The sequence below is a fragment of the Loa loa genome (assembly GCF_000183805.2).
Source record: "Loa loa unplaced genomic scaffold supercont3.314, whole genome shotgun sequence".
Lineage (NCBI taxonomy): Eukaryota > Metazoa > Nematoda > Chromadorea > Rhabditida > Onchocercidae > Loa > Loa loa.
Genome location: NW_018108494.1, coordinates 31,745 through 44,143, shown reverse-complemented (window position 1 = coordinate 44,143; position 12,399 = coordinate 31,745). Strand labels below are relative to the sequence as shown.

Sequence of the window (12,399 nt, the reverse complement as noted above, 5' to 3'; positions counted from 1 at the left end):
GATGACGGCAAAATAACATTAGATGCTGCAGTCCGCGGAAAGAGCTTGCGGAACGGGGTGCGGCTATCGGGACTAAAATGACATCTGATGCGGCAAAAATAACATTAGATGCTGCAGTCCGTGGGAAAGAGCTTGCGGAACGAGGTGCGGCTATCGGCACAAAAATGACATATGATGTCACTAACCGTGGTAAGGAAATTGCGGAACTTGGTGTAGAGATCGGTGCAAAAGTGACGCAAGATGCTGCCTTCAAAGGATTACAAATTGCAGAAGGAACTATTCAAGCCGCTTCTAAAGGTATCGTACTACATTTCTTCACATCCAAAATACAAACTTCAATTACTGTATCCTTCAAGAACTTCTGGACATGTAAATATATTAACAAGGCTCGCACAGATGTGAAATTAAGGAACGGAAATGGTGAAAGACAGTTTGACAGCAGCGAGCACTGCTACTCTCGACCTCTCGGAAGCCGCTCTTGAAAGTGCAGTTCAAACGACTGAATTGGTAAAAAAAACATATGTCCACATCGTTTTATGATAGGAAGCGTTTATTTTTTATGAGCTCCTTCGTCCTATTCATACGAAAAATCTTTTTTAGCACAGCACTTCCGCACATCTCACTTTCATCATCTCTAGAAAAATAACCAGACACAGACATTGGTAGAGTTTTCAGTTCAATCAACTACGGTTGATTTCGATAAACTAGCACAAGGCATGCTGAGAGTATAACTCTGAGCTTATTATAATTTTGATCTCCGCGATATCTTGAACTTTCCATGAGAAACAAAAATTTCTCGGATCCGCAATACCCTCGACTTTGGATTCAGAACATCTGAAAATCCGTGGGAGTTAGTTTCTGCAAGTAATGCAATTCATTTATTTATGTGATAGTGAGATGAATGCATCAGGAATGTTTCCATATTATACTAATGCTTTGTTTAATGCAATTGTAAGTTCCGATAAGTTCTTTCTTTTTTTAAAAAAAAAAGTCTAAAATGACTCATAATTGCGTCCGTCAAAGCACTAAAGTATGAAAATACGATCACCAAAGTTTTTCTAAACCTATTATGTCAGAAACGAATGAGCAAGAGCAAGATAGAGAAGTTCATGCTTGTTAGCACGTTAATTTAATCTGATTACACGCTGCTAGAAAACGTAACTAAGCTCGATTCGTTCAACCACTTTTCGCTTTCTCATGGAGGGCGTCCTTTCAAACTTTTCTGTAAACTTTAAAGGAAGTAGTTATCCTTCCCTAGGTTATCTTTCTCTATAAACAATGAATGATTTCACACACGCAATACACGAATAAACATAGACAGGTAAGTTAACTGCAAGGTAGAAAAAAATAATTTTGTTACATTCCTGATTCGTCTGATTTGAATATAACTAAGTCATCGTTTGCACTGTATAAAACTGGACGAATAATATTGTTCAGGTCTTTCAACTTCATTGAAAAATTGGAAAACCTCTTTTTAGATTGGCAGAAAAGTACAAAGTTTTACCAATGCGATGAATCAAGCTAGATCGGGTAAACTTTCACAGTTTCTTATTGCTTATCATCACGAATTGATCAAAGATGACCAGAAATGTTCGCCCCCCAATTAGTATATTTCTTTCGAAATTTCTACCATATAATCAATCTAAATTAAATGCAAAATCAGCTCTTAATGAATATGAAACAGCTACACAGAATTTCATATTTTAGAAATTCGCAAATCTAATGAATGGCTTTTGTCATTTTTTCAACCATCCAAAACGTCTGAAACATTAGGTAAGTTTCAGCGGACAGGTTGTCATCATAGAGGTTTCATTTGATATTTTCCTGTAATTATTCAAACTCATCCTCGCTATCAAAACTATCTGAAATCATCGGTATACTATAAGGTGCATTGGTCTTTCTTACCTAATCTTTCTGCTCATAAACTATATTAAGTTGAAAAATTGAGTGGAAGAAACAAGGGTTATTGAGGGAAGAGGTACCGAATGAAGCACAATGAAAAGTCAAAAGAAGCTTATTGAATAGAGTAAATCTTATAGTTATGTTACTTTCAAAGAAGTTTTTGGAACAAAATATCTAATTTCTTATTATTTCTATAATATACCGTGTTTTAGGGCACAATTAAAACTTCGCTTGTTGGTAACCCTTCAAGATGATTCTTACTTCACTGGCAGTGTAAATTACAGGCACCTCAGAAATAGAAGACAGTGACAGTGACTCAAGCGATGAAGACAGTGATAAGGATGGAACAAGTTTATCTGCAAATGAGAAAACTGGAGTGGTGAATCAGTAATGATAAAATTAACAAACATGTTTTCTCTTCATAGATGTATGCGGTTGTTTGCAATAATAAATAATTTATTAATTCTTGTCACTTTCCATCTCAATAAGTAGTCATTGTGTTCATTCTTGATAACATGGAGAATATTCAGAACGTGTCTTAACTGGGGTCGCATCAAGAATTTCGATAGCTACTCAACTCAATACTCAATACCTCGCATATAGGATTAACGTCATTTTTAGTTATTATTCTACTGTTTCCAAATGTCCAGATTTTGTGGACAGAAAATTAGATAATTCTCAAACAAACTGACGAACCCTCTAGAAAGCAGCAAAGGACAAGTGCAGATGAAATGCTGGTTGGTAGCGTGCATAGAAGCAAAACACTTGGTTGGTACAGTGTCATTGCATTCCAGCCGTCGCTCGTTAACCAGGGACGTGTTTTTTGAGACGTGTGAAAAAGAGCGTGGCTCGGCTTTTCGTGGTGTGTTTGGTGTTTGTATGGTTTGTAGTAGAGAGTCTGTGTGGAAACATTAACATAGGGACAGGAATAGATGGACTTGTTTTGCGGGGCACTTCTAAAGTTCTGTCGGAATTGATGGGTGATATTTGTATACTATTAAAGAAAGAGGACAGCTAAATGTGGAGTAAGTTAATTTGTAGATTTGTAGGGATGCGAGTTTATGTTTATTATCCATTAGCCCAATGTTCAGTGATCATTTAGGCCTTCCCTTTGAGCTTTTTTCTTTTAATTATTATTGTTTTACATTGCCAAGCACATTTTCACGTGGTACTCTTTTGCTTTCATTCAGATTTTAATCCTAAGAACTGCTTTAGTGGATTAAGGATTATAATCAAGAGAAGTGATGGCTGTACGGTTATTTGGTCGTGCTCGTTTCGTAGACCTAGAAGAAGATGGTACTGCCGTAACAAGCCGTCAAAATACATCCTCTGTTGCGGTTGGCATCACAGCTGACAATTATTCTGTTTGTATTATTGGTAATTTTTTTTACTAATCAATTTTTTCACTTAGAGGAGCAGAACAGAACGATGCAAATAGCTGGCAATGTTCAAAATTTTGAAATTTGCGTGAGTTGGATTTCAGATGAGGACGAGGTTGAGTTATGGAGGTGGCCTATTCCGATGCTAAATGTTTTTCGATTAGGCGCCATGATGTTAGGTTTCCTGGACCGAGAAAATGATATGAAAATTGGAAGTACAAAGATTTTATATTTTAGAAATGCCAAAGGTATGTTTATCTTCACTACAGCTAAGTCATCTGCTATAATGAAAACCGTTTGTTGCACAGTTTGCAGATAAGCTTACTGCCCATCTCATATTAGTTCTTAATTTACAGTTCTAGTTGTGCTGACGATCACGTCCGTGCTGGGGTCTATAATTTCGCGTTCTTTTTTTCCTTTTTTTTTTAAGCAGATTTATAAATTAATCAACCATGAAAACTAGTCTTAAGCGAGATTCCGCACTAATACTACTATTAGAAAATTCCAGAAGTATCCGAATTTTTGACGGCTTTTAAAATGTGCCAGTCTCTGAAACCTTCTCGATTATCATCACCGATAAACGATGCTGAAAAAGTATCAGTATTTGATGCCCGAACGGAACATGCATCGGCTACGCAATACTTCCAATTCTATGGGTACTTTTTTTTGAATTTAAAGCGATGTATTTCACTTTTAATTGCAAAAAGTTGAAATTACTTTTTTTCATTAGTGCGCTTTAAGATTTGAAATATCATTATAATGGTAAGACTGCAACATTTCAATTTCTGCTGAGGACAATGAAAATATAAGAGAAGTTAGGGAGTTATTAAGAGGTGGATTTTTGGTTTGTAGAATTAAAAAAAGCACGTACTTTGCAGATATTTGTCACAGCAACAGAATATGATGCAAGATTATGTACGGACATCAACATATCAACGAGCTATTCATATAAATGCAAAAGATTTCCTTGATAAGGTTAATGAAAACTTCGTAAATTTTTTTAATCATCCGTAAATAGATAATGATTAGTCTATGATTTCATTTTGTACAGCAAATTTTTTGAAGGTCGTATTAGATGTTGGAGCAGGAAGTGGCATTCTTTCATTTTTTGCAATACAGTCTGGAGCTCGTCATGTCTATGCTGTGGAAGCAAGTTCGATGGCAATACATTGTGAAGTTAGTTTCCCTGTACATTTATGTTTCATATGTGTGTATAATTAGTAATAAGTAAATTAAGGTATTAGGAACGAGGAAATGATGTATTTCTTCGATCTAAAGAACTTGTAAATTTTTAAGGAACTTGTTCGACGTAATAACTTACTCGACAAGATAACAATCATTGCTGGTCGAGTAGAAGATATCACGTTACCGGAACCTGTAGATATCATTATATCAGAACCAATGGGATACATGCTTGTAAACGAACGAATGCTTGAAAGTTATATACATGCAAGAAAATTCCTTAAACCAGGAGGTGCATTTTAAATATTCCTATGCAGTACATTTTCTTTTTTACGTGCTGTGCAGAATGATAACTACTCATAGAACATTCAAGTACTTTAATACATTGTACCGTTCACAAAACTGCAAACCTTAGCCACGCTGCTTTTTTTTCACCATAAAGAGTTTTATTGAAGCAGTTGTTACCATCTTAGTCTCAGTCGATTCATACTACGTAATCAAGAATGAATCCCAGGAGGAAGCTCATATTGGAAGCTATCGAACCACTTTGTTTATTCCACTTGTTATGTAATAGTTCAATTTGATATCTAACATCAGCTGATCAATAATCAGTATATCGCAGTGTTTTCTTTTGTTTATGGTTCATGTACTTTTTAATGGCAAGAAATTGTCGTAGCTGTGCTTTGTTCCTTTCCTTCTTGTTGTAAGCATTGAAGTGACTTCCCAAGAAAGACTTTATTTGCATTAGTCGTAATGTGCACCCATTTTTCCTTCCGGTTGTCTTTACTATGCTTATTTGATAGGCAGAATGTTTCCGTCCCGAGGAGAATTACACATTGCTTTATTCAACGACGAAGCCCTTTACATCGAACAAACATCAAAAGCAAATTTTTGGTGTCAAGAAAGTTTCCATGGTGTCAATTTATCCGGTCTGCGACCTCAGGCACTTGCTGAAATATTTAAGCAACCAATTGTGGTAGGTGACCAAAGTTCTTGTCTGAATGTCGTGGGATGGTTCACTATATTTCATTTCTAAGGAAATACTGCATATTTTATCTGAAGGTTTCTTCTTCCTAGAAGAATATCGAACTGGTGGTTGTTTGCTTCTTTTCTAACTTTCTATCTTCCTTGGTTATTTCCTTTTTTGTTGGAATTGATCTTTTCAGGATACGTGGCACGTGAACTGTCTAATGTCGGGAAGTGTGAAGTGGACCATAGATTTCGAAAAGGATCCCGAGTCATGGCTTCATAAAATCCATGTGCCGTTTGAATTCCAAGTCACGAAAGCTGGGCATGTTCACGGGATTGCATCTTGGTTTGATGTCGCTTTTATTGGTTCGACGTGAGTTTTTCATGTCATTGATTAAATCAACAGTCAAAACTTAATGTTATTCGGAACTTCACTACATTTTCTCGCTTTGTCTTCTGTTGTTCTGTCGTACACTAAATTCCACCTAACAAATCAGTGTGGTTTTAAAGCCTTAGTTTTTATAAGTTTCAATTCAGTAAAAATGAGCACATGCAAAGAAATAAATATTTTCCATTCATATTTTAAAGCACTGCTTTTAGGGAAACAGTATGGTTGTCTACTGCACCCACAGAACCATTAACGCATTGGTATCAGGTTCGATGTCTTTTTGACAGACCTTTGATGGTTTATGGTGGCCAGATTGTTCGAGGTGCTATCAGAATGCTTGCTAACGAGAGGTGATCGTGTTTTGAAAATTTGTAGTAAACTATTTATTGCTGCAACCACTCATTTATAATGTCAGTTTACTTTTTTTTACAGTAGAGGAAATATTTCATGAAAAAGTGGAATTGGATGAAGTATGAGATTATGAATTGAATACGATCAAAGAAATAAATCAAATATAAAATAAAATTGGGTTAAAGCTTTTATATTATGAAAATTGTACTCTTCAACCGTATATTTCCTGATATTTTAACTGACAGTGGCACATTTTCCAGGCAGAGTTATGATGTAGAAATATGGGCAGAACTGGGACAAATTCGAGTTAGCAACACGTTGGATTTGAAAAATCCACTGTTTCGATATACGGGCACAGCAGTCCTTCCTCCTGCTGGTTGCGCTAATGAATCTCCATCTGACGCACTGTTGCAAAATGCTGGTGAGAAATTCTAGACCATTAGAGCATGTCAACTTTTCATTCCTTTCTTGGGAACCAGTCTTTTCTTTTTTTTGTTTGTTTGCAGTGTTTACAGTAGTTCCTGTGGAAAGTTCAAGTTTTTCTTTATATACATAAAATGTACTTCCGTATGTTTAAGCATATTTCGTAGTAGGTAGCACTCAGGCATTGTGAAGAGCTTAGGTAATGCTTTCTCTTAAGAAATAGATGACACTGGAATTTTAATTTTTAAAAATATTCGTCTTGAAACTTGTCATTTTCTTCGAAGGAATATTTTGGGTGGAAATTTTTGAGTTCATTATCGGAAATGTTGAGGCCACGCCCTGAATTTGTGCAGATTATAGTATCTTGAAAATTTTTTGCTGTGAAGAAATCAATCATGTGTTCAGTTTAGGGTTGCTTTCGAATTTAACGACAGGTCAGATGGATTATACGGTGCACAACATGATCAATGGTTTTGCTGGTGGTTACTGCAGCACCCATACAAATGCAAACAATCCTGGAGCATCTGCTGCTGAACCACCTATAGCTATTGCTGCGCAGATGGTTCATACACAAGATGTCAACCGTGATATTTTTCGGATACGTAAGTTTGAATACATAGCCATGAAAGTGGTCTGTGATTCACCAAAGGTACAGATGAATCACTGATCAATTCCATTGGATTTACTTTTACTGATACAGTTCGCATACAAAACAGTTTTTAAAACAATACTTTTTTTCAGTCACTCAATCACATTCTCAAATAATGCAAGGTCAAAATGTTATGCAAGCAGGGCAGTAATTTGTCAACAATTTTTGGCGCGTTTCTTCCTTCTTTCAATTGATACTTTTCGATTTTTACGCTGGTTATTTGATTATTCCTTTATTTTCGCTCCATTGCTTGTTCGTTGAATTAGGACAGTTGTACATTTTTCGAGAATATGATCATGCTGAGAAAATAGGTTTGGAATTTCGAAAAGTTTTAGCAGTTGTTACTCGTATATCCATAAATTTTTTCTTAAGCATGCTTAAAGTTGCACTCAATTGAGACGATAACAGTGAGAGGTTCTTTTTTATGTTTGGTCCAGTTTTAAAGTAGAGGTAGATTGCTATGAATGTTAAGCATAAATTTTTATTGGGTGGTCATAGCACCAAAGATGAAAATATATACGTTGTGTAGTCATTGTGCATTAAATTAGTATAAAACTTTTATAAGCATTCTATCGTTTAGCTTTTCAAGATTTTCACATATTTAAATATTGTTTAATAATAAGCTTAAGTAGAATTAATATGTGCAGCGGATAACTAGCAAAGATATTCTTAGAATGAATTTAATGTCGAAGTTCTATTTGTTGAATCCTTGTCTTTGTCCTTATTTTTATCCACCTAATTTAATAAGTGGCCAGTTCCGGAACGGTGACTGTTTCTTATGAAGTTCTGTTTATGATATTTGTTATTCTATTACTTTTATAATCTCTTGCGCGTTTTTTATGATATGCAGAACTGCCTTACTGAGTGATATTAATTATCACATACAAATGCGATCAAAGGACCATGACTGAAACAGCTTTTTGTTTTCCAATGAATTTTACATGCAGCGCTCCGTTATCTCGATAATTTCTAGTTGGTTTGTTCTCTTATAATGCGTATGCAATCGTAATAAAGAAACAAGTGGTCGTACTTTTACGGGGTTTCGGTTTGACAGCTAAAATGCTTGCTTTCGCTTATACCTTCTTTATTGAAGTGAATGTTTGAATTTGTGAATGTTTCTTTGGATATAGTATCTGTTGAATGCGGTATTTAAGAACCAAACACCTTTGGAACTTATTTAATAAAGTCCGTGGAAGTGTTAAGGAACAAAAATTTAATTTGAATAATAAGTGATCACTGATCGAAGGGATTCGCGCTGTGAAACAGTCCGGAGCTAGCCCTTGTTTTCATTGGATGACATCGCAGAAAGCTGAAGATACCGACAATTTTTATTATTTCGCGTACGGTAGCAACTTACTGGATGAACGGATACACTTACAAGTAGGTCATAATTTTTTTGTGAACTCTTTTACATACTATTTTCTAAATTTGATAACAATAAGTTTTCTTAAAAATAATACGTGAAATTCATGATACACCTTGCAAGACGTGTGATTTTTATTTTCCTGACTAATTTGATGGGAGAATGAAGCTAATTTATCTATCAAAGATAATTTTCTTTGTCTGTAGATGGTATTACATTAGACTGACTTTCACATCGCTTTTCTAGATCTTTGTGTCTGCTTATATAATGAATTTATTACCTTTTTATTACACAGATCACATTTTTTTATTACACAGGTCACAGATTTTTTTATTAAATATTTTATTACACAGATCAAATGTGCCAAGTATGTTAGCACAGGCTTACTGTCTAATTATCGGTTGGAGTTTTACGATCATGGGCTGAAATGGATGGGAGCTATAGCATCAGTGGAGCTATCAAAAGGTGATGAAGTTTGGGGATGCGTGTGGCATATACCTTGGTCGTTTTCTGATGAGTTAGACATGCAAGAAAACGGCTATCATCGACTTGATGGTATATCTATACTCATGTGTTAGGATTTAAATATATCCAATTTCGGATATGATTGTATATTAGAAGCTTAAAATAATCAAAGTCAAAGTATGCAAATTTTTTCTACATTTTTGAGATTGACTGCTAGTCATTGTTTTCGTGAGTCCTACCATGTTGACGCGTGAACCAACCAGTGTACTATATTCACTGGATTACAAATGTACCTAAACCGTAGTGTAATTCCACATTTTGAAGTACAGTAGTGCTCTTACATCAGTCGTTTTTCGATTTTGTTGGGAAGCATTCAGCAAATGCGTCATTTATTTTACACTTTTCAAGTCAAGAACTGAGAACTGCAAAGATTAATGAAATTAATTTTTTAAGTGTACGTTAAATTTGGAAATTCGACAACAATGTGTCGTACTTATCAGTATTCTAATCCCAATCGTCAACGAAAACTTCCATCACCGCATTATAAATTGGTTATCGTTTCTGGTGCAATCGAACATTCTTTACCTTTAGACTATATCGAAAAGTTGAAAGCAATTGAAGATAATGGTTACAAAGGTCCAGTAGTATTTGATTTAATCGTTCTGAAATATCTTAATTCCAAAACTTATAATTAAAAGTTGTATTACTTTGACTTAGATGGGTTTCTCCTGGTGTTTTAGAAGTTTGTCCAGGTGTTTTGGAAGTTTGTTTCTCCTGGAAGTTTGTTTCTCCAGGAAGTTGTTTCTCTTCGGAAGTTTGTTTGATATCGATGCTTTGTAAATACAAATGATAATGTTTTGTATGTTGCTAGTTTCAAAAAATGCAACAAGTGCAATTGTTATACCTTGGGCGCGCATGAAAGCACGATATGAACTGTCAAGCACTGTGTTTAATTCACTCCCAGTCACTGTTTGATTCACTCGTCATTGAATGCGAATATCGAATATCATGTGGTTTGTTTATCCTTACCACGCTGGAATAAAGAAAGGTTGCTATCTGGTCCTCGTAATACCTGTGAGTCATTTTATTCCATTGTTTAAGTTCTCTGTTGAGTGATATCTTTTGCTACTTTCCTTCTCTCATAGGTGAGCTTTTTAGTGTTAGATAAACGCTCCTACCGTGTCTAACAAATGTTTTAAACTAAAATTGTCAGTAAATAAATGTCTCAACTAGAAAAAGGATGGGGAATGCAGGAGTTGAGTGAGCTTTACAATTCAACATGGTAAGTTTCGACAATTCATTTTTCGAAACAAAAACTTGGTATAATTCTCTTGTTGTGTCTTTATTTCCCAGTCGCTGTATTTCAAACTCAGAATGCTGTAGTCCCATATTTCAGCGAATGGAACCAATTTAATTGCTGTGGCTATTTGGTGCGGTTTTCCTTTTTAAGTCAATAATTTACATGTAATTGTGGTTCGTCGCAAAAAAAAGGACTTAGCTGCATCAAAGCATGTGAAACACACCTGAGGCAGTTCTACATGAACAGCGAGTTAGGATCTGTAAATAGCGTAAATTTTTATAAGATTTGGAAGAAAATCTTCAGACATCTAAGTTTAGACACTTAAAGAGCATTGAAGGCATTGAAAAATCAATGCCATTGGCCACATTCGGGATGGCAGTGATATTTGATTTCACTTTTCTATAACCTTAATGTAGTTATTCATTATTGTTATTGTAAGGTTTAGCCCTTGTAGTTTCGTAATTTCCAAGTAAGTTGTACTAGCTCCGTCGTTGCGATTGGTACGTTTTTATTATGCATTATTATGTATTATGCATTCATATTTTCTATACCATTTAAATATCGCCGTTCCAGTCGTTTCAGTTTATGAACACGTGTGTTCGTGTGTTCATAAGCTGAAAGCACGGTATGTTGCATTGATTGAATAGGTGTTTCATTCTTGGTCCATCGTTATTCAAGCAGTCTCGCCACTCTACCAAGTAATAGCTTAAATTATCAAATAAGAATTATTTAGGGAGTGCTAGATTGTTATGGGAAATACTGATGATTTCGAAGTTCTTCTTTGCAAAAGTAAATTAATTTAGCATATGGTCAAGATGACGAAATTCAGTATTGTGAACTAATAGGTGCGTTTCTGTTGGCTGAGATCTATGAAAATATCATGGTTAAATCATTGTCCAAACAGTGGTCGTGATGCAGATCGTGTCAGTTTTATTAAATGGCATTAAAGAACTAGGAATTGAATTATAAGGAAGATTTAGGGAATAAACAAGAGAAAAAATAGAAGAGAAAGTATGTATATGATTAAGATGCATATACAATAAAAAAAAATGATTAATGCTAGGAAGAAAGACGCCAGGGTCCGGTTCTTGAAAAATTAATTAAGATGCGTTATTATTGTCTGTCGCAAAAAAGTATATTCAGAACAGTAGGGTAAGCAAATAGCACAAAAACTGCAGTATTACAGACTAATATCTATTGGGAAATTTGTTTTTCTGTTGAACTCGTTTCTCGGCGATACAGATTTATTCAGGAGGTAATATTGTTCTTACACAATATTACTAGTTAGTAACAAGAAAAGGGTATAAAATATGTATGTATATAACACGATAAATTGGTAAACGATGATAAATGAGTTATACAAAAAGCAAATAATATGATCAACTAACAAACTCCTTGTCGTTGCCTTGGACAGTAATTTGACTGTCGATTAGTTGATAGGTCGTTGAGTTAGGAATACGTTACGGGAAATGTATTTAGTGAATAGAAGAATATCGTAGTTTGTTGTGCAATGGTGGCGGATATGCGAAGATATCGTTGGTTGTGGTTAACCACGGAGGATAAGCGAAGAGGATGTATCATATGCTCGATTGTAAAAACTGAACTCAACTATGTCTCGAGATTTTTTCATATATATATATATATATAAGGATTAGGGAAGAGCTTTGTAAGCTCCATCGGGGCTATCATGGAGGTATTGGCTACCCTTTGGGACTGTCCATTGTGTAGGTACTGAGACGTTTTTGTTTTACGCTGTCCATTGTTAGCATATATCCTCTTCATTGCTTTAATTTTACTTATAAGATTTGCCATCCCGTTTGTTGGATATTGTGGAAATTTTGATTGAACGTAACTTTAATTTCGATAATCCGACAGAAAATTTGCATTATGATTTTCGGAGTTTTTCCACAGTACCACCTAAGGAAACAAATATCCACTATGTCGATTGAAATTCGAATGATGTGATCTGACGGTATGTTGCTTGGTCAACGAAAGTGAGAGTAGCAAAAGAGAAAATGTCTTGAGACT

General features: G+C 35.1%; 3 protein-coding genes across 3 annotated transcripts in view; all 3 read left to right on the top strand.

Moving 5' to 3' along the window:
- Nucleotides 1-482, top strand: part of LOAG_18441 (hypothetical protein) — a gene marked incomplete at both ends in the record, with an annotated part of 3,226 nt that extends 2,744 nt beyond the window's left edge. Inside the window, one exon of the mRNA XM_020451100.1 lies at nucleotides 43-482. Within this exon, the coding sequence (XP_020305144.1) occupies nucleotides 43-482 (440 nt within the window). The remainder of the gene's footprint in view (nucleotides 1-42) is intronic.
- A 2,628-nt stretch (nucleotides 483-3,110) lies between these two features.
- Nucleotides 3,111-7,599, top strand: LOAG_08544 (Carm1-pending protein). The gene is made up of 12 exons (XM_003144074.2): nucleotides 3,111-3,279; nucleotides 3,386-3,529; nucleotides 3,790-3,937; nucleotides 4,160-4,256; nucleotides 4,347-4,457; nucleotides 4,578-4,755; nucleotides 5,267-5,439; nucleotides 5,630-5,805; nucleotides 6,033-6,170; nucleotides 6,432-6,592; nucleotides 7,005-7,196; nucleotides 7,336-7,599. Exons 1-12 carry the CDS (start codon nucleotides 3,147-3,149, stop codon nucleotides 7,392-7,394), a joined length of 1,710 nt encoding a protein of 569 aa, XP_003144122.1. The 5' UTR covers nucleotides 3,111-3,146; the 3' UTR covers nucleotides 7,395-7,599.
- A 736-nt stretch (nucleotides 7,600-8,335) lies between these two features.
- Nucleotides 8,336-10,133, top strand: LOAG_08543 (hypothetical protein). The gene is made up of 3 exons (XM_003144073.2): nucleotides 8,336-8,623; nucleotides 8,960-9,161; nucleotides 9,525-10,133. The coding sequence occupies exons 1-3, from the start codon at nucleotides 8,537-8,539 to the stop codon at nucleotides 9,764-9,766; spliced, it is 531 nt and encodes a 176-aa protein (XP_003144121.1). The 5' UTR covers nucleotides 8,336-8,536; the 3' UTR covers nucleotides 9,767-10,133.
- Nucleotides 10,134-12,399: the final 2,266 nt, after the last annotated feature.

Excerpts from the sequence above, each read along its gene's own strand:
- LOAG_08544 (XM_003144074.2), top strand. The coding sequence starts at position 3,147 with ATGGCTGTACGGTTATTTGGTCGTGCTCGTTTCGTAGACCTAGAAGAA. Across the intron at positions 3,280-3,385 it reads TTATTCTGTTTGTATTATTG|ATGAGGACGAGGTTGAGTTA; the intron begins GTAATTTTTTTT and ends GTTGGATTTCAG. Across the intron at positions 4,756-5,266 it reads AAAATTCCTTAAACCAGGAG|GCAGAATGTTTCCGTCCCGA; the intron begins GTGCATTTTAAA and ends CTTATTTGATAG.
- LOAG_08543 (XM_003144073.2), top strand. The coding sequence starts at position 8,537 with ATGACATCGCAGAAAGCTGAAGATACCGACAATTTTTATTATTTCGCG. Across the intron at positions 8,624-8,959 it reads ATGAACGGATACACTTACAA|ATCAAATGTGCCAAGTATGT; the intron begins GTAGGTCATAAT and ends TTTATTACACAG. Across the intron at positions 9,162-9,524 it reads CGGCTATCATCGACTTGATG|TGTACGTTAAATTTGGAAAT; the intron begins GTATATCTATAC and ends TAATTTTTTAAG.